This window comes from Dermacentor variabilis, chromosome 5 (genome assembly GCF_050947875.1).
Source record: "Dermacentor variabilis isolate Ectoservices chromosome 5, ASM5094787v1, whole genome shotgun sequence".
In the NCBI taxonomy this organism is placed as follows: domain Eukaryota; kingdom Metazoa; phylum Arthropoda; class Arachnida; order Ixodida; family Ixodidae; genus Dermacentor; species Dermacentor variabilis.
In genome coordinates this window covers 116,096,667-116,117,883 of record NC_134572.1, presented here as the reverse complement: position 1 = coordinate 116,117,883, position 21,217 = coordinate 116,096,667, and the positions used below count along the sequence as shown (strand labels likewise).

The following is a 21,217-nucleotide window of genomic DNA, read 5'->3' as shown; positions in this document are numbered from 1 at the left end:
TTGACGCGCTCTGAGCATCGCGTTTCAATCGCTCAACACTTGCATTAGAACTGTTCGTGTACCAGCAGATGCCAGCTAGTCGTGATGTCGAACGTATTGTTAGCTAAGGCTGCCGTGCAATGGTGAACAGTAGTTACGAACATGGATACCTGTCACATGTTCTCATGTTTTCTTGTGGTTTTGAGATATTCGACAAGCATTGCATGTATAAAATGACGCCGCGAAACATATCTCTACTTGCGAATGCACGTGATGTTTATTTTAAGTAGAAGTATGACTGTCAGCGCTAGCTCCGTTTATCCCTGCGCGGTACCGTACTGAACCTTCGACTAGCTGCTGAGTGCCTACTCTAACATTATAGATATTATTAAATACGACAGAAAATAAATTATGGAATTTTACGTGCCAAAACCACGATCTGATTAGGAGACACGCCATATAGTGGCGAACTACGGATTAATTTGGACCACCTGGGGTTCTTTAACGTGCACCTAACTATAAGTACATGAATTGCGACAAAAAATGTACTTACTTTTTCGTGGCACCGTTTCCGTCGCAAACTTCTACAGTGCTTGTCATTTGCAAGCTAAGGGTCTAAACACTGACTATATGGTGCTCGTGGTGTCCTTAATTCGGCGACATGTAACGTAGCTGGCGTTAACGTGGTCTCATGCTTGACGTTGAGTTTCTCTAGAAAGGTCACGGAACGTGCGGAGGGATACCGAAGGCTCGTAAGCCACCTGCTTCTCGAGATGCGCGTGTTTCCTTGACTCCTCCATCCCCTCTACTCCCCCCCCGCCCCACCATGTTGGCCACCACCTCTATAGGTGCTGGAAAGGGTGAATCACAGATGCGGTAGGTCGATTGTACGTTAATCGTTGGCTATGCTAAGTGGTCTGCATTATAAAGACCAATGTGAAAGGCCACTGTTGATTCAGGTACAAGTGTAAGTAACATGTATGTTCTCATTCTGTACTAATATTTACTAGCTGTCATAGGTAGCATTTAAGCACACAGAAGCAGCTGTCACAGGGTATAATGACGCTTAGATCCTTTGTACGAGAAGCTACTGAAATACTAACTCACCTTATTGCTGATATCGCCCGTGCCTCGTTGACGCATTGCCAGATACAAACGAAAACGGCAATGTACATCAACAACGCCTCAAGCCGGCATCGGCACAAGCGCATCACTAACGTTCGTAGAGTCCTTCGTGATACTGCTGGCGTCAGCGGCTTCAAAACAAGTGCGCGGGATAAATTGATGGACGCCTCCTGCTTTTGTTCCTACGCCCTTGGATGTTCGCGCTAGGTAATGAGTAAAATAAAATGCACATGCGCTTTCAGCAGCCGTATAGTGGGTCACGCGGCATATGCCATTCGTTTCCGCCAGTGCTCGTGATGCTGGGGCTAATGGAGCGAGATTATGCGGTCAGTCATCGTCGTCGTTACCGTGTCGAATGTCCACACTTGCGTGATTCAACTGCAAAATCATGTATGACCAAGGTACGACTGTTCGCAGTTTCGAAAACTAATCATACGATCATTGCTGTTAGATTTGTGTATGACTGAAAAAAAAATTTTAAAAACTGTAGAATGTTCGTCTCTCCTATCAATTATTAGGGACCACAACCACTGCACCAATCACATGGAACAATCCAACTGTGAATATTTTGAATAGCTGGACCACAGGAGGGCGGTGTTTGCTACGCAGAGGCACCATAGAGTCCCTGAGAGCACGAACGGGTGGTGCAGGTAACTCCTGCTCAATAATCTGCAGTCATTCAAATAAGGATGTATCGCTTTAAGACAGCCAACGAATCTGTTGTCTCAGTTTAGGCAGAAAACGTTAAAGGCCAGCTCTCACGGTTTTCTGAAGGAACTAGATAGGTCACGAAATTTGGTTCTTAGGGTCCTAAAACAGCGGCAAACGACACCAACTTAAAAATTCAGTGGAAATAGGGCGCATGCTAATTACAATAAGTTTCAAGTTCTTGAATTTGGGGCTTGATTAGGAACGTTACAAATACTTATCGAACCGTCGCTTTTTTTGTTTTCTTTTTCGCACGCGCAACAACGAGGAGGGTACTTTGCTTTTCCGGTGTCATCGTTGAACTCCACAAGCCACGTTGTTTATATTCAGAGAAACCACCGGGAACGTGTTGCGTAAACTGCGCGGCGAAATTTAAAATGTGTGACTTAATTACGCCTTCTGCAATAAATTAAGTAATCAAGTGCTCCGGACCTTTATACGTATGTTTCACGACCAGCGCACTAGTTTACCAGCTACCCTGGCGTAACAACAAAGGCGAGCAAAGCCAAGCTGTGCGAACTTATAGGGGTAATGCTATCACAAATTGTTTGCGAAGAGAAAAGCATGTTCATCAATTGCTGCCTTTGTGAAAATGTCTTTTAGCAAGTGCTCGAAAGTGTCACGCTGCCGTTTTGAGCTACGTTCCCCCTGTGCCCTGATAAAACTCTGCATAAAAAGATAACATTTTGTGGAAATCCGGGAAATGTTAACCGAAATGCGTCTGAAAATTTTAGCGTTCCTTCCTGTAGTAGCAGCGTTGCGAATAATTATTGAACCCTCGTTTTTTTGTCTTTTTGGTTTTTCTATTCATGATAACGAGGAATGTACTTCAGTTTCCCGGTGTTCTCAATAAACTATACATGCCACGTTCTTTATATTCGATGAAACAAAGGGTAAAGTGTTGATTAATTCGTACGACAAAATTTAAAGTGCGTGAATTAATTACGTCTTTTGCAACAAATTACGTATTCAAGGGCTACAGAACTTTCTGATTATGTTTTACGAGCAGCGCACTGTTTTACCAGTTGCCCTGGCGTAACACAAAATTCCAGCAAAACCAAGTTCACCGAGCTTTGAGGGTACACTATAGGAAACTTGTGTAACAAGGCAAACGCATGGACATCAACTACAACCTTTGTAAAAAAAATTCTTTAGCGAGTGTTTGAAAGTGACAGGCTACTATTTTCAGCTAGGTTTCCCCATCTGCCCGGAGATCCTTGAGTTACAACCGAAAAACTACATTTTATAGAAATTGGAGTCATATCTTAACTGATATGGTTACCGCAATTCTCATGTTTCTGCTCATTTAATAGCACTAAAAGCAATTTTTGCGCCCTCGTTTTCTTAATGTTTTTTTTTTCATTCTTGGTAGCACGTTAACCCGGTCTCCTCGGAGAAATAAACTAAAAAAAATTATGAGGTTTTACGTGCCAAAACCACTTTCTGATTATGAGGCACGCCGTAGTGGTGGACTCCGTAAATCTGGACCACCTGAGGTTCTCTAACGTGCACCTAAATCTAAACACACGAGTGTCTTCGCATTTCGCCCCCATCGAAATGTGGCCGCCGTGGCGTATCTTATGTTAGGTATCTTTTTTATGTTCGGTGACAGTATAAGAGCCCGGTAAAAGGTGACTAGTAGGAAAAGTTTAAAGTGAGTGGGTTAAAAGGTGCCTTGCAGTAAATTACGTATGCAACCGCTTTTCGGTGCTATGAAGGGGCCTAACGAGAGGCGCATAATTTAGACAGTTCATCTGGCAGAACTACGAATGCCACCGAGATCAAATTTAGCTAAATTTAGGTGAAGGTTATAGGAAACCTCTGTGCGAAGTTAAACAGCTATGGATAAAATACCCTCATCTTTTGTAAATAAAGGAATCATTTTCAAGTGTTAGAAAGTGTCGCACGGACGCTATCATCTGTGCTTCCAAATGTGCCCACGTAACTGTAGATTACAGCATGTTTATATTTAGCAAAAAAGGGGGCCCACATTAATTGCAAATCGGAACAACGTGTTCAGCTTCGTGGCCTAATTAAAATTAAGAATGCCGCAAATTATTTCTGAACCCTTGATTTTTTTCCTTGTTTTAACACGATCATTCTATGTTTGTAGGTGGTTTTGCCGTTGTCCTCGGGAAACACTGACAAAGTATGCCTTGTTTATATTTGCTGAAAGTAAGGAGCACGTTACGGGTAATGTTTAGGTAAAGTACGAAGTGTGTGGACTAATTACTCCATTTGCTGCAAATTACTTATGCAAGTGACAAGGAGCTTCATAAGTGTAATGTTCCACGGTCAACGCCGATCACGAACAGGTCGGTGGCCTTTGCAGAACTGTGAACGCGACCGAGGTGAAACTTAGCGAACATCGGAGGGGGTGGGTAGGGGAAACCATGATCGATGAATGTTCAGGCGAATTGTGTGTGGATGATCTACTGCATTTGAAAAATTCGTTAACAAGAGCTGGAAAGCGTTATATACGGGCAAGGTTTCAAAAGGAGCAGTCATATACGATTAATGTTTTCGCGTATGGTATGTAATTGCGGGCAACTGAAACTATTGTTGCCACTGCCCGAAATGAAAAGCTTCGCTGGAAATTTGTTTGTGATTCTGCAAGGTCGGACAAGCCTGCTCTAACTTCCTTTTTTTTCTTGCCAATGTCGCTACGCTTGAATGGCTTTAAAATGATGTTTGGTGTTGTATTACACTTAGCTTGTTCGGCGTGATCGCGGCCATCTGAAGAGCTGATGCGCACAAAATGACATCCTTGCACTGATCGTGATTGGTCGCCGCAAACTACCAACCGAACGGCGTCATAGAGAAGTTACCGTTATGCCAGTTGAGGATAAACGTTTCAGTGAACTTAGTGATCTAATGAGAAATGAGAATAGTAAGCGTATAATTAAACAAATAAAGTAGTCGGTGAACGAGAGGCACGGAGTATAATGCTAGGCGTTTAATTAGTGGCTACAACGTGAGAACATGTCATAATTCCAATAAGTGGGTTCATGTATTTATCCAGTGTATTTGCGCTGTTCATGGTATTCAATACTTAGACCCATTATCGACACGGACTTCCTTCATGGGGAATTCAAGGATCAATAAAAGAAGAAAATAAAAGTTCACCGAGCATTTTCTTTAGTCCTGGCACAATAGTGGGGTGCAGGGGAATCGTGGAGAGTGATGCGACCATCTTCGTGGAGTGGCGGTAACGTCGCGTCCGCTGCCTGGCTACCAGGCTGTTTACTAGTGATGACACTAATCTGTGATCGAAGGCTGGCAGGTCCCCGGTCGGATATACCGTCCCTTTCTTTCTTTCTTTCTTTCTTTCTTTCTTTCTTTCTTTCTTTCTTTCTTTCTTTCTTTCTTTCTTTCTTTCTTTCTTTCTTTCTTTCCTTCTTTCTTTCCTACTTTCTTTCTTTCCTACTTTCTTTCCTACTTTCTTTCTTTCTTCCTTTCTTTCTTTCTTTCTTTCTTTCTTTCTTTCTTTCTTTCTTTCTTTCTTTCTTTCTTTCTTTCTTTCTTTCAGATCTTTGGTAAGCAGAGCACAGACGCACCTGCCCATTCTTGCCACTGTTTGCTGCGTTGCACTCAACTATAATAGTTGCAGGAGTTCGTTGCCAAGAGGCGTCCACCTAGCTCATAAGCACTCAGGCTTTTCATTACGTCGTGAAGTAAGCGTATTATCCATACGGCTCGAGACACCTAGACGAGCGTAAGGTTCGTGGCGATGTTTTCGGCTGCCAACGACCGTAGACGCTGGGGAATAGCCCAGTTTTCAATAAAGAAACTGTACCTGCAAGGTAGCTGGCCCGTTGGTACCTTGCCCGATTTCCTGTTGACAAGTCAAGAAAGCGAAACCTGATGCTGAGTGCGAAATATCCAAAATGCAAAAAAAGGGGGAAAAGAAATCCGAGCAGTTCTTGCACAAAGACGGCGACCGAGCATGTCTTTTTTCTTTCTTTCTCTCTCTCTCTCTCTCTCTGGGCAAATGGGTGGCGATAGCGCAAGAAAGTAGAGGCAAGCCCATGCAATTAGCGGATGCATTAGCGGAAAGGCCTAGCAATGCCATGGCGCACCTTATTGCAGTGAAAAAAAATAATAAGAGAGAGAGAGAGAGAGAAGAAAAAAAAGAAAAAAAGATTTTGCGGATTTACTGGTAGAGAGCCTAAAGAACTGATCTCGTCGCCCTTTCAATCGCAGAAGGTCACAAAGAGACAAGTGAAAATTTGTTTAATGAATGGTAGGAAAAGTTCAATTATATTTGAAGAAATTGAGTTAAATGAAAAAGAAAACAAAGCATAAAAACCAAACATAAACATAACATAACAAAACAAAACGTAAACGAGCGCAAAATTCAATGTCTGGTTCTAAGCTGTCTTTGTTTAGAACACATGTGCCTTCACACGCAGAGCAATTCAGGTGCTTAATTCGGCTCATATAACGGGCGCCGGCTAATTGGGAGGGTGGTGAGCGGAGGCGTTCAGCCATGAGAACCACTACTTACGAACAAACATGTCCGTGAATTCAAACTTATCACTCAGAAGGTGGCGTCTCTCAGCATTCTTGCGGCAACGGTTTTTTGGATGCATTCAATCGCTACCAAGAACTTGCATCGTGTGCCTGGATTATTCTTTCTTTGTCTGGCGTTTCGAATGTAGAAAACGAAAATGAGAGATTGTCTTGCTTGGAATTTTATTCTTGCTGTGCTGCACTGAACGCGAGAGTTCCAAAAAATCTGGCGCGCAATTAACAAGATTTGTCTTAGCATAGTAGTTTTCTTTAAACGCTCCCAAATCGACAGTTCTTATTTGCATATCCCGTTTTTCCTGATGCACCACCAGAACCTCAAGAACGACGACACAACTTAGGCGAGCTCCAGTTCGCCATAGACGCTGATGTACTCCTGGCTGGAATACAGGGACCAGTAGGCAGTGTTAAAGACGAGGAAGACGAATGGGAAGGCGACCCGGGCGAATCGGTCGATGCTCTGCGCTCTTTTGAGGTTCCGGTGCAATTCGTCGTACTCCTTGCTGTCGTAGCTCTCTGGATCCTCAGCCAACTCTTTCTTTCTTGTCACGAGCTGCGAAAACAAGCGTAATTCGAGGCACTGAATGACGTTGCACAAATAAGAAGCGTCATTTAGTGTTTAGTCACGCTAACACGATACAAGGCAGTGGTGGGGTGGCTATTTTGCATGAAACAAAGCGATTTAAGCGATGTACATCATTCAAAAGATCAAAGTGTTAAGAGGCGGGTTCCCCAGATTGCTGCTTGAGGCAAACGGGAAAGTCAGATTTCAGTACGATTGCGTCTGGAGGGAGGTAAAGGTCGTGGACAGCGCAGTGAAGTTCCAAAATTTAATTGAGTGAATGGCTTAAGGAGAAACGTGAATTGATACTGGCAGTGAGGCGATGGAAATTGGCTTTGGTGGCAAGAGAAAGCTCACTTCATCTTATACAAGACGTATTGGCAGACCAAATGCAAAGAGACACCGAAAGAGCGAGGTCACGCGCAGGAATATTTTGTGTCAACTATTTGTTTTATGGAGGTGCGTAAGAATAAATTCATGACAGATGCATGAGCTCAGATGATGCGGACAGTCACAGAAACCGTTCTGATAACTGCTTTACGTGCAGTAGCAGTCATTGTGACATGGTAATAGCATATTTAGTTATTGTAGTAGTACTAGTACTAGTATTAGTACTAGTAGTAGTAGTAATAGTAGTAGTGGTAGTGTAGTAGCCGTTGTGCCGCCAGTAGCAGAAGCTGGAACAATTGTATTAGTTGTAGTGGTGAGCGTACGATGGTAGTGGTAGCAACAGTAGTAGTAGTAGTAGTAGTAGTAGTAGTAGTAGTAGTAGTAGTAGTAGTAGTAGTAGTAGTAGTAGTAGTAGTAGTAGTAGTAGTAACAATATAGAAAGTAGAATATAACTATAAGCAGCAATAATTAAATCATAATTGCGCTAGTGGTAATATATTAGCAGCTGGTGTTAGCAAGTGAGCAGTATTTTCTTTCCTTAGTAGTAGTAGCTACCGTGTAGTATTAGTAGAAGCTAGTGAGTGCACTGAGAGAACTACGCAGACGTTTTCTTCGCCATCTCGTTACGGCCATTGTTACAAGTTCCTTACGACAAATGCAGCGTCGTCGACCATTCGGTACAGCTTGGGCCGCTGCTTGATGCGCCCCATGTAGTTCACCACGGAGAAGATGAGCAGCGATCCGAACACTGCGCATATGCAGCCTCCCATCCACACGTCCAGGGCTTTCATGTACGACACCGGGGGCAGCTCCGAGCGCACGCCCCTGTTCACTGCGCAAGCACGGATGTCCTTGCACCGAAAGCGTGTCACAACATGCCGCGCAAGGACGTCATGAGTGAAATCGCCGAGCGTTGAGGCACGACTGTTCAAGCTGAATTCAAATATCAGTATGAAAAAAAAAAAAGCCATTTACTTGACCAGGGGAGAATGGAGCCTTCACTAAGTGATTACGCTTCTCAAAAGCTATTCCTATCTCTCTTTAAAAACTGAAAATTCGTCGCGGTTCGCGCAGTATTATGTGAATTTGACGCTTGAAGCGGCGTGAAGGATTTCTGCATGGTCTCCTGCCAGTTTGAAGGTGGGCTTTGCGTGCTGTTCAACCGATAAATGTATTAGTACGTGATGGAGTGTGGGACCGTGCGGAGTCTGAGACAAACGAGAGTCCTGTAGTCTAAACGCAGCCCAGGCTGCCGGCTGGGCTCGATACGAGCTCTTTAGCCCTCCACAGATGGAACCAGATATGGGATTAGGGCCCAGCTCGAGTCTGCGGAAAGACGCGCAGTGCAGAGAACCGGTCACTGAAAGACCTGTATTCATACTCTCTGGAGGCTTCTCCCTTTTCTGTCACCTACAACTGCGCGCCAATCCAGTGGCCCTAGCGTAGCCTGATCTGACGTGCCGTAACATAAGTGGAACAGCGAATTTTTCGTCTTCCCCATTACCTTATCCATTTCCTGCCACATGCTTCCCTTAAAAGTTTTGACCTCTGCAGCAAACGATCAAACACCTTCTTTGCGAGTGCCCTCGTTTTAACCGGCAAAGAGCAAAGCTCTCCTCCCCGTTAGACCAGCTGTACAATCGCTCACTAACAGAAGTAAAAAATGTGTACGTGAGACTGACCCTGTGTGTGACTATGTGTCGTCCTGACAAATTGTGTGAGACGTGCCGACTTAGTCGCTCTTGTTGCTCATTCTTGGCTCTTTTTACAGCGGAGCTGTATATGGCTAAGCTACCATAGAATTTTCGTGTCTGCACACAAAATCTATCGTCATCAATGGCTCATGCCCCCGTAAACACTCATACCCCCGTAAGCAAGAAAAGAATGCAATGAATCATAGCCCCGTAAGGCAGAGGCCACAAGCACTCAGCAAAGTGAAGCGAACAGTGCTTACATTCTTTCAATCACGCTTTCAACATACAGAACAGCATGCCGAAAACTGTCATCATCAATGGAACATACCCCCGTAAGCAAGCAAAAAATACAATGGCTCATAGCCCCGTAAGATTCATGGCTACTGACTTTACGTGGGTTAGTTGCGATGACACTGCCCATGTGGTTGTTGTCGGTGATTTCAATGTCGATGTGTCTGGACCGAAAAGCGAATGGCTTACGCGTTTCGTGTTGCAGACATATTTCTTGCGATGCCGCATGGATCCGGCCCAACCGACCACCCAGTGGCATACGTACATCGATTTGACATTATCAAAGAATGTTTTTGCAGTTGCGAGTATGCCCATCAGTGCATATCATAGCGATCACAAATCCATTGCGACCGTCTTTACTAAGAGACAATGAGTAGTGCAATAAAGTATTTACAAGAAGTTTTCTTACCACGATGTTTACTGCCCCACTGGTCATCCGCCTTCACAGGGAGGAGTGACATTGAATTTTCTTCACTTATTTTCTCTGATCTTTCGTACCACGTTTTTTTTCTTTCCTGAGTACAAAGAACCCAACCGGCGATATCCTCTAGTTAACCTCTCTGTTTCCCCTTTAGTGTTATCTATATCTTTCTCTTGACCTTGCAAATAACGAAGAAAATTGAGCAAGCTAGTTGACGTTCTTTGACATTGTGCATTTCGGCATGCCTGCTCTCGCAATTCCACATACCGCAGGGGCTACCTATCGAGTGTCACTCCTCTTAGCGCTCACACGTCGTTAGCGCTCGTAATGTCCTGTGCTACAGCTGGATGGATCGTAAGCTTTTAGAGTGACATAAGTATGCTTTTTTGAACCCGGCTGATGTTCGTTATCTTAATGGACTAGTTTTGTTTACATTTTATTTACTTATTCATTGTCTCTACGATGGTGGCATTTACTGTGGTATCTGTACATTGCAACGGTGTAAATACTGCTCTTAAGTACATATAAATCACTGCATGTTGTCATCGAAGTAACTACCGATTAGCAGCACCGTTTTGTAAACGCGCAGGGAGCTCCCGCAGACGTACGTGTCTACGACAACTATCCGCCTCACCGGGTTTGCAGCGCTAAGCATTTCAGAGAACTGCATGAATTCGAGCACCAGGGTTCAAGATGGTCAAGCGTTGTTTAGCGGTGTTCATCAATTGTGTTAATTCGCGCGTGTGCATATCGGATGGATGTCTTGTTGCTTTTACTCCTTCATGTTGAGCTTCATTTTATTTTTATTTTTTTGTTGTTGGCTCCGTGTGTTTGTTTCTCCGTGGTATGTGTGTATATATTACACTGGGAAACAGGTGGGGTTAATCTTCTTAAATCTGCCTTTCTGGATAGCTGGCTCTACCATATAGGTAATCTTCTCACTTGTCTACGTTTACTAAACAACAAACAATAAGTCAAAGCAAAAGCATCTAGAAACACGTATACAATCAGGACGAACGTTAATACAACGTTAGTACTTTGTGTATAAGTGTTTCTCTTCTGTCTCCGTCTTTTATAACTTTATCCTTGTGCTGAGTCCTTGGTTTCCTTATTTTGGTCCTTTTGAGAGTGTCCTTCCTCAGTTCAGCTGTGGCGTCCTGTGATTCTCCGAAAGCAGCGTGGTAGGCGAGCACTTTAACAGATTGGCGCCGCTACTACCTCCTTTTCAGCCGAGTCGCATTGAAAAAGGCCAGTTAGCCTTCCATTTGACACGTTTTCCCGCAACTCTGTTATCTGTTCACGTAGAACAAGAGGTGAAAGATCACCGCACCGTAGTCTGCGATATCGATCCTTACTCACACTTTACGAAGTGTGTCACAGTTTACAAGGTGTATAAAAACCTAAAAACCTCTCCCAGTGAGGCAAAGGTTATGTGAAAGGCGAAACCTGAATATCATTAATGCATTTAATAAGGTAGTTGAGCAGGCCCTTTCCGCTTGGAATGTTGAGCCATATTTCGTAGGTGCGCGAATAATACAATAATTGTTTTTTTTAAATCTCTCTGTACAGAAAAAAAAAACATGATTTTGTGTTTTATTTCCTAAGTTATATAAAGTATATTGTCGCCAGTAGCAGTCTCCTTTCTTTTTCTTTTCGTTTCGCATGCTAAGTATGCTCGAAAACCTTCGACACCATAGTGTGGTCTGAGAGGTAGGCAATGATTTTGGTTTGGCAGAAGACAGTTATACCAGTTATACCGCTTTATAGGGCACCAACAGGTTCACTTCAGAGTGTTCGAAAAGTGCTATCTCATGGGCTTGCGCCAGCCTGAAAGCTTTGTTGCATAGTTCAATGCGCTCATGTTCATATGAATTGGAAATGCTAGTTAAAAAGCTGCTTGATTTTAGCGCACTAAGAAGACACACGCTGGGGAGAAACACACACAGACACACATGGCGCTCTGTATGTCTGGGTGCGTTTCTCCTTGCGTGTGGCTTTCTAGCGCGCTAAAGTTCATGTTTTCCAACTCGCACCAACTTGTCCGAGAAGTAGTTTTTTTAAAAAACTTCCTCGGATTTTTTCCATGGCGGATTGCAATCCATGCCAAGAAAATTACCTGCATAATGTTCCCTAGGGAAAGAAAGTTTTTCACCATTCACTGTTATCTAGATGTCCTTGTTTTAAGGATATTTTATTAGTCTCACCAGAAAGCAGGTTGAGCAGCATGCCGAGATCAAGGATGATTCTTCCGGGAGCCATGTTGAGGTGCAGGTAGAAGGCGAACCAAGAAATGACGACGCTAAGAAGTGTAGGGAAGTACATGTTTATCAGGTAGAAGCCGCGCTCACGCGATAAGGTGAAGTTGGCTCGCAGTACGCTGAAGGTGCCTGCAAGAAGTTGCACTTTTACAACATTCAAGAAAGTGAACGTTTCAGAGCGTCGCAATGGAAACGGCCGTTGTGTTTTTGTATGCGGCGGTTATTCGCGTAAAGAAATGAGCGCTTGTTTTGATACAGACCGCTTTATAAACTGCAAATACGAAGCACCATCGTTGGATGTATGAATTCTGGGGTTTTCCATGCGAAAACCATGATTTGTTTGAGGCGCTCCGTAGTCGGGGACTCCGGATTAATTTGACCCCCTGGGGTTCCTTAAAATGAACGCAATGCTCGGTACACGGGCGTTTTTGCATTTCACCGCCATTGAAAGGCGGCCGCCGCGGTCGGGATTCGATCCCCCGACCTCGTGCTTATCAGCGCAACAGCATAGCCGCTAAGCCACCGTGGCGGGCGAAGTGCCATCTTTCAAATAAACACTACACAGGCAGTGCAGAAGTGTTTATATCGTGGCCATCAACGGATTACTGTGGTTATGCAGTCTTAGTAAATATTTATAGCTGTTTTTATGTTGGCATATTTCCTGTAACACCGCGCAGTGTGAAATTTTGCCAGAAAGCGTTGGTACTAAAAGGGCAACGTGGTAGCCAGTATCGACGGTGATATGTGTTATATGAATTTACGTTTTATTTATTTGAGGTAATGCATTTTTATTGAAAAGTGGCGCTAAACTTTAGTGCCGCAACCGCTGTAGTAAACAGAGTAGAAACGTGGCTGAGTGTCCGATGAGAGCTACCTTGTCAGTTGGGTCCGCAGTATCGGCTATGGCAACATATCTTCAGATCTACTGGTTTAATGCGAAAGCATTATATGCCCCATTTACGCGAAAATTCGGCGCCGACGTGACCTAGCGATAATACCAAAAATGGCCGACTGCGCAAAGGGTAAAAACAGGTGAAGAAAAAAAAAAAGCTCGGTTTGACGTGAAAAAAGTTTCAGGGAGGCTCCTGTAAACACAGTAAATTTACGGACTTGAAAAGAAAATTTGGTACATTTCGGTCTGTTCGGGAATCGAGCCCGGGCTACCGGGGTGCAAGGCGAGCGGGCTTCCCCTACGCCACGACAGCTCCACGGTTCTGACTGTCTAAATGTTTGGCCGAGTGCGCACGTCATTGGGCACGTGAGGGCGCAGCCAATGGGGTGGAGGTGGCGCCACGTCATGAGTGTATATAGTGAGTGTATAAAATAAAGACATTTCACCAAGAGAGGCTATAATGGTTTCGCATTCAAACACGTAAGTAGTCTTGAGTGTATCTGCCCAGTTTTTTTTTTCTATAGCCACGGCTTTCTTTTATTTATGAGTGTTTGTGACTTTCTGCTGCATGATCAACTTTGACTTTATTACTTTTGAAATATGTAGCCTATGTTCCGAAATAGCGATTGTTGCATGGGTGCTTCGTTGAATAGGATTTGGTAAACCACTTTTTTCCTTAATTCGTTTCCGCTCCTTTCAAGTAAAAAAAAATGATGTATCATCAATGTTGCAGAGGTCTGTTGAAATTTTATCGCGTCTATTCGCTGACTTGAAGTACATTCAAGCTATCAAAAGCTGACTTGAAATGGAATGCGAGGGCAATAATGATACTAACAACGAACTGAATGTAATTGCTAAAGCTTCCGGCGTCTGCTGGCGTTTTACAACAAAATTAATAAGCTAATTCGAGATGGCAAAATGGAGACAATATAACTAAAGACACGAAGTTCGTCAGAAGAGCGTGATAATGGCCCCATTCAAAAAATTAGAGAAATAAAGAGCAAGCCTCCGGAATACACGGACGCGCAAGGAAAGTGTCGGGCGGTCAGCGGCGATCACGTGACGCAGGCCAGTGGATCAAAAATTAGAACAGCGCGTTCGGGCTCTTGCGTGCGGAGGAACAACGAGGTCGGTGTTCTAGAACCTTATTTCTAGACGATGAATGCTCAGTCATCTACGCGGGTTGAAGTCATATTCTCTAAAATATTCAGCTCATTAGATGGACCATGTTTAGGCATACGACGTCATTTATTTTTGGCTTGCTCTGAGAGTGTGAAGCGCCTGTTGGCCCAACTTCATCTGGTCACCCCGACAGGAGTATAAAAGGTGATCGATGGTCTCGTCGCAGCGTTACCCTGCGCGCGCAGCATCATCAGTCATTCCCGTGAGGTTCAGAGCAACCGTTCGGGAACGCAACTTCTAGTCAGAGTGCCTAGACCGCGTAGACTGCTTGCTGCCTCGCGTGGAAGAGGCCAGGGTCGAGGCCGTAACTGCAGCATACTGAGCGTTGATTTCGAGTGGTAGGGCGTTCCAGGCGGGATTTCAGTTGATAGGACGCAGCGATTAGCTACTGTCATTTAGAGCCCAGTGGAAATAGTGGCCACATCTCCGCGCCTCCCACGATGCCTATGCGACTTTCACACACGTTTCGTGAGATAATGCTGTTGCTCTTGCGCCGTAGCGCTTATATGCCGCTAGCTTAGACGTCCTCTTTATTCTTATCGTTTTACGTTATATGCACAACTTCAATGTACAATGGGTCATTAGATAAAGTAGCAATTTATAATGCGATAAGTGTGACAGCGACTACTGCACTCACTGTAGAGTAACTAGCAAGAATAGTTTTGCACTCGAAAAATGGTAGTGAGAGAGAGAGATCTCAAATAGGTCGTTTCCTCATGAAGTTTATTTTTTCTTTCGCAAAATAGAGTGTCTGTTCCTGAGGTGATAAAGCCGGGTGAGACCCAGACCTTGAACGAGAGATTGTTCAAAAGGCGAAATTCGAGTACATAATATCATTTGCGTTAGCGCCCGGAGCAATGCACTTCTATTATGTGGATTACGTTGTCTACAATACCTCACCTACAGCTGTGCAATACCTCAGTACCTGACACTGCTATGACGTAACAATGTTTCTTTCTAGTAGCGCATTGGCAATTTAATATTCATATACTGCTCTGCAACACTAAAGCTCCCCTGTGCACAGTAGCAGGCCAGAGCATGCTAGTTCAGGCCGACGTCCTTGCCGTTCTTCTAATAAATTATGTATCTATTTTCCCGGTACTGATCTGTTGTAGACCGACTGCGCTACTTACTGTTTTTCGACCTCCTCTTTTCAGTGATCTGGTAGCTTGATTGCTCTTGTGTTGTTTTTGCGTTTGCGAGTCGTGGTCTTGCTGGATTGCTAAGCTCCGCACGCAACCTGCTTTCTTAAAGCTTAGCAGGCGAAAGTTATATCGTAAAGATGCTTGTAAATGAAGAGATATGTAATGCCTGTAAAACGTTTCTCAGCGGAATCGGAGCAAGATATCTGTATGTAAACAATAAACGCTACTGGTCGTGGTTTTCCTGTTTTCGCGAAAAAGATGCATATAGTTTTACGAGCTGTAGTAAGACGACATGGAGAAGACCACTACATGCCTGTTCCATGCCCAAGGCACACGCTTCGAGGGAGGTTCGCCATCTGGCGCGTTCGCTTTCGTTAGCAAATCAGAATGGCGCAAATATAAGGCGCACTGGACTGCACAGAACATCGCCCTTCCCAGCAGTTCCAATCCAGGCTACACCGACGCGAGGCATCTCCTCCGTGACGGTTGTGGTTAGTATTTGCCCTTACGAGAGCTTGCTTGACACTAATGGAATGGCCGATAATGCTGCATGTGATAAGGCTGCTGCATGATAATGCATGCAGCTGCGAAGAGGATATCGACCGCTTATTGCGCCAATCTGCCCCTTTTAGATATACAATCGATGTCCAATTCATTGCTTTGAGTAGATCACCGTCAAGTGTCTGTGCAACCACTGACATAATCACTGTCTACCCTCCCTCCCTCCCTCCCTCCCTCCCTCCCTCCCTCCCTCCCTCCCTGCCTCTCATTCTTACATCTCCCTTGTCTCATTCCCCTGCGTAATGTAGCCTAATAGACAACAGTTAACATCCCTGATTTCTCTTTTTATTTTTCTCTCTCTTCCTCTCCCTTTCTTGCGTTCGTAATCGCGTGTATAATCTCCTTCTACGTCATGCAATATTGAGCATTCTACCTGTTTCGAAGGACATCGTAAAGTTCTCGTAGACCATCTCCAGCAGGTCGAACTGAGGAATTTGCACTTCGCCCTCAAAGAATACTGGATCGGCGTCTTCCCACTGCAGAATGGCTTTCTGCGTAGTCTCTGAATCTGCAGAAGAGAGCACGTTGTGGCGATGGGAATCGCAGTCGAAGAAACAGGAGAATAAGCACGAAGAGCATAGAAAAAAGAAAGGCCTTTTGAAGTTCTAAGTATCACGTTTTGTTTCGTAGCACTGCTGTGCACACGGAAGCGGAAATATATCGATGTGTTTATGAACCAGCACTCTGTCGTAGCACGTAATCTGGCAGAAGGTGATAACGCTGTGTTTCAAAAAAATCCCCCGAAACATTAAAAGAAAAATCCCCGTGGTCTTTGAATTGTGACAAAAACAATTTCACAAAAGGCAGTGCGTGTCAGCCAATTCAAAGTGATGTTTGTAGATGTGTTCTACAAACTTTGGAGGGAAATTGGGGCCATACAGTTAATTGTTTACATACTTGGTTTATTTATCTTAACTAATTTATTGATTAGCAGCCAAAAATTCTGAAAGATTCCTTAGGAGGTTTCTAACAACATATTGCTGGCTTGACCCTCCCAGACGCCTAGGCTTTCTAAATGTTTTTAAAAATGAATGTTGCTCCATGTTACATGAGAAATTCAGTAGAATAGAACATTACGCTACGCACACGCGTTGAAATGCGGGCTTGAACTCGGCAAGACAGACGATATTAGGTATCTTCAATTTGGATGCACTTTCTGCACTAATTCCGTTGCGGTACTATGCGAGCGCACCAGAATGCTGTGCCAGTTCATAAATTTCAAGTGCTGTGCCTGCACTAACGCTGCACGCTTATTTCTGAAACAAAACAGGAAAAGAGCAGGCCCTGTTATCTGCAAAGCGCATTTCAAGGGTTTGGCGCGTTCTGACGCGGCGTCTGCTCTTGTGACGCGCGAAGCCTGCGGCGGGGGCGCCTTTGCATAATGTCTGCTGTTGTCGCCACGTCGTTCTGCGGGCGCCGTTCACATGAAGTTGATCCCCAATCAACTTAATGCGCAGGCCCGTCGCGAACCTCTTATGGTGAACTCGACTGGTCGATCTAGAGCGGGGCGTAGAATCCACGAGAGACCAGCAGAGTCCAGTACGGGGCGACCCAATCCAGATCGACCAGTGAAAAAGTAAACATGCTTCGGCAGGAAGCGCAGCGGAAGTAGGGCGCCTGCCATAAGCGCCAGCTAAATCACGATTTCATCATTTACACCTTAAATGCCATTTTGTAAAGCACGCACAACTTCCTCGTCGTCGCTGCTGCCACTTCCCGAGGAACTAGAGCTGCGGTCAGAATCGCTCAAGGCAAGAATCGCTTCCTCACTGTTGAACGACGCCATTTCGAGAATACAAACAACTGCCTCAAAAAGAGCTGAAAACAGCCAACCCACCCGAACAATCCGGAAATTACGCCATCGTGTCGGCTGAATTCCGGTGAAATCCGTTTCTGCTCGGCAAATCAACGAGGAGCGCTCCATCGCGGAGGCAGTTAATCCCAGTCGACCAGTGGGGGAAAACGCAAAGCTGCGCTAAGGTCGACCCGTGGAATTCAATTTATTTGCCACGGAGCAAGAAAACGTGCTCCAAATCGACCAGTGGAATTCACCATAAGACAAATGCGCTTGTAGCAAAAAAGGGAAATTATTGTTTTTTCGGTATCGCAATAATCGATATCGTGATAATACTACGTCCTGTAAACGGAGTCGGGCGCGTGAAAGCTGTTCTTTCTTTTCTTTATGAAGAACGCATTCCAATAGAAACGCGTGTACTGTAAAGCAATTTAACGTGTCTCATGAATTTACTAACGGGCTCCCACAACCATTCCGGCGTCGAACTAGAACCTCACGTCCTTATGCCAGCTGTTCCTAGGAGCTATTGCAACAAAGCGGAGTATATTTTCGTTCGCGCACTATTATTCAATTAGTGCTGCGCCATGCCATCTTCTACCGATAGCGTGCACGATGTCTGCACTTCCGAAGTATCGAGTGCAGGAGAGCTGTACACCAGTGCAGAAATTTCCTTGCACGAAGTCAAATCGAACACTGCGATGCACGCCGTGACCGCTGCACTGTAAAATCGAGGACAAAAGTGCTGCACCCCCTGAAGTTATAGTGCAGAGATTGCAACCAAATCTAAGACGCTTATTATGGCGGTAAACACAATATGAGCGCCTGAAGTAAATATTGAAGAGATGTGAACTTAACACTGGCCAAGCTAAGATAGCGAGTAGCATAGCGAGAAACGACGTAAACGTGGAAAACAATAGGTAACTAATAAGACACGTGCATGGAAAGGCAAACTCGTTACCTGGGAAGATTATTACCGAGACGTAAATGAAAGCGTCCCTGCAGCGAGCGAAGAAATTTATGCAAGGATGAATGTCAACCCTGATTTCGCTGAAATTAAGTGAGCACAGCCATCTTTTCGACAAGAATGACGAATTTGATCAATTTATGCAATCTAGAATGTCAGTTCTGCGCAAGCATGCAAGATGGAGGAAGATTCATGAAAGGGAAAATGGTCAGTCACTTGAGTGCAGCAAGAATTTACAAAGGGAACCAGCATGACTTTCCTTTGTAGCTTCGTTCTGCTGTCACGTGGGCGATAAATTTCCCCTTTCGAGTTATGTAATTTCATTGAGGGGAGGGGGGGGGGGGGCTTTCGTTTCTCTGCAAAGTGCTTCATAGTATTCCATAAGGCATTCACACGTTCTTCTACTTTGGGTGTCAATATACTACACAGATTGTTTTTTTTTGTTAGCTGCAGCAAATTTTAATAGGAAGCCTGTGTCAGATAGCGCCATTCTAACCCTTGAGCTAGATTACTCAATGAGGCGGTAATTACTTATAAAAGTATAGACCTGCTTAATAGAACGAATAGCATGATTACGCAAATTAATGTTTTAGTTCTTTACTGTATTTACTGTATTTACATAATTGTAGCTAGTGAGTATGCAAGGCAAACTGACTTGGAACGAATTCTGACGATTACGCCGGTTTCGAGAAATGCGGCGTCAAACTTGCGGTAAGAATGCACGGTGCCATTTACTTTTCTATCAAAACGCTTTTCATTGCATTGAAGCCCAAAAGTAATTGGAACTCCAATGCATTTCGTCGGGCACCTTGAAAATTAATATCTCGAAGCTAGCGTAATTCTGAAGATTCGTTCTCGAGCTCATCGCCTATAAGTCTTAAATTAGTGTAATCATGCTAACCTTCACTGATTCACGTATTTTTGAGCTGGGCAAGAACAATGAATTCTCGCCAAAATGCTAGAAATTTCTGGGAAGAAAAATAAATGCGGAGAGTGAGTTTTCAACTTCAAAAAACACGTGCAAATTTTACAGCGAAGCTGTATATGGCTAGCCGATTGGTCTGTCTGTTCGTCTGTCGGTCGCCTGTACGCCGAAAACTCCTCCGGCGCAAGCCCATACGCATGCACGAAAAAATAAAGAGAAAGAGAAGCGCGCGATTGATATTGAAGACGACGACATGGACGTCGCTGCTCTCCGTCGCAGCCGAGGGCGCGCAGTAGTTTATCTCCGCCTCCGAAATGGGTAGGCCACGCGTCATACGTACTCCTGAGGAGCAGGCAGCTTTCGATCAGCAGCGCCGCGAGCAGAACCGGGAACGGGCTCGCTTACGCCGTGTCGATGCTGCAGCCCAGGCACAAGAACAGGGTCGTGCATGCAGCCGAGCGCAAGCAGCAACTGCGTACTGAGGATCTGGCAGCCTACCAAGCCGTCGTTTAAAGAACCTTCGGGATTAACTCAGTGATAAACACCGGGGCCGCACGTGTCAGCTTCGCTGGTTGACCATCTGTACAGAATGCTTGGGCGGTGATTTTTCCTTCTGTAGCATGTGCCTCTCATTTCCTCTCTCCCTCTCTTGGTGTGCCAGTCAAAGCTATCTTGCTACCGCTTGCTATCGAACTCAAAACGAGCCTGTGATACGATTTGGCTCACGTGGCCTTTGTGCGTAATAGAGAAAGTTACTAGAGGACCTCTGTTTTTTCAGTTATATCTGTCATGGTCGAAAAAATGCTGGTTGAGTTGACGTGGAATGACCCAGTGGCCACCTCATCGAGTAACTTAGTTCAAGAGTTAAAACTGCGCTGTGTGCCACAGGCAATATTTAAAGATTTGATGCCGCAAAAACAAAAAGAAATAGCCTCTATGGCGAATATTTCGGCATTATTCTATGCAAACGCGAGCGGGGCTGATTTTATGAACCCATAGATTTTTTTTATTTCATATAAGATCTATTTGTGGCAATTCTTGGGGCTGTCGCTAGTCGTATTAAAAAAAAGCAAACAAACGAGGAATGCGTTCTATACGAATTGTGACGCAATTTTTGAACTACATTGGCGGACTACTGAGAAAAAAATGTCTGAAAATGTAAGGCACTCGAAATTAACTAAGGCTTAAAAGAGCGGGCTTGTTGGCATTCTATCAACAGTAGACTTGAAACACGAAGGAAAAAAAAACAGGAATGAAAGGATGGACACGGGTAAGCGCTTGTCCCGCGTCTGTCCTTATGTCCAACTTATGTCCTTCGTGCTTCACGTCTACTATTGAGCCACTTAAGTTGTGAGATAACAGAGAATTGGAAAGTATGCAGAACAATGAGAAAGAAGCAAGGAGAAACGTCAGAGTTGAAGAACTAGCCGCCGATTTAGAGACAAAGGCACCTTTGCTATAGCATTCGTATGTTGCATGACAATTTCATATCCATTATAATGGCCAAGCTACACAATTGACTTCCGTTTACTGAGTGCGCAGGCCTACAGGGTATGCATCTTGCTATATTTCATTAGGTGCGATATTCAAGCACGTAAAAGCGGCTTTTTTGAGTGGGTGAATACTTACAAGTACTTATTGTCATGGGGCATCTTTGAATGTCGAGTGGGTAACGTCTAAATCCCATCGGGCAGGCTAACTCCAGCGTGAGCCTGAAAGGAGACGAGGCGCATACTAGGTAACTTAAGAACATTGTTTAGAAATAATTGGGTCGAGCGTGCCCAAGTTGATTTGC

The 21,217-nt window shown here is 44.5% G+C and overlaps 1 protein-coding gene and 1 long non-coding RNA gene across 3 annotated transcripts in view; one reads left to right on the top strand and one right to left on the bottom strand.

The window, feature by feature from the left end:
* The window catches only part of LOC142583082 (glycine receptor subunit beta-type 4-like), a 29,732-nt gene extending 28,525 nt beyond the window's left edge, over positions 1-1,207 (bottom strand). The window contains exon 1 of the mRNA XM_075693376.1: positions 1,087-1,207. Within this exon, the coding sequence (XP_075549491.1) occupies positions 1,087-1,190 (104 nt within the window). The 5' untranslated portion in view covers positions 1,191-1,207. The remainder of the gene's footprint in view (positions 1-1,086) is intronic.
* Positions 1-21,217, top strand: part of LOC142583083 (uncharacterized) — a 417,463-nt gene that overhangs the window by 93,028 nt on the left and 303,218 nt on the right. The window lies entirely within an intron of this gene.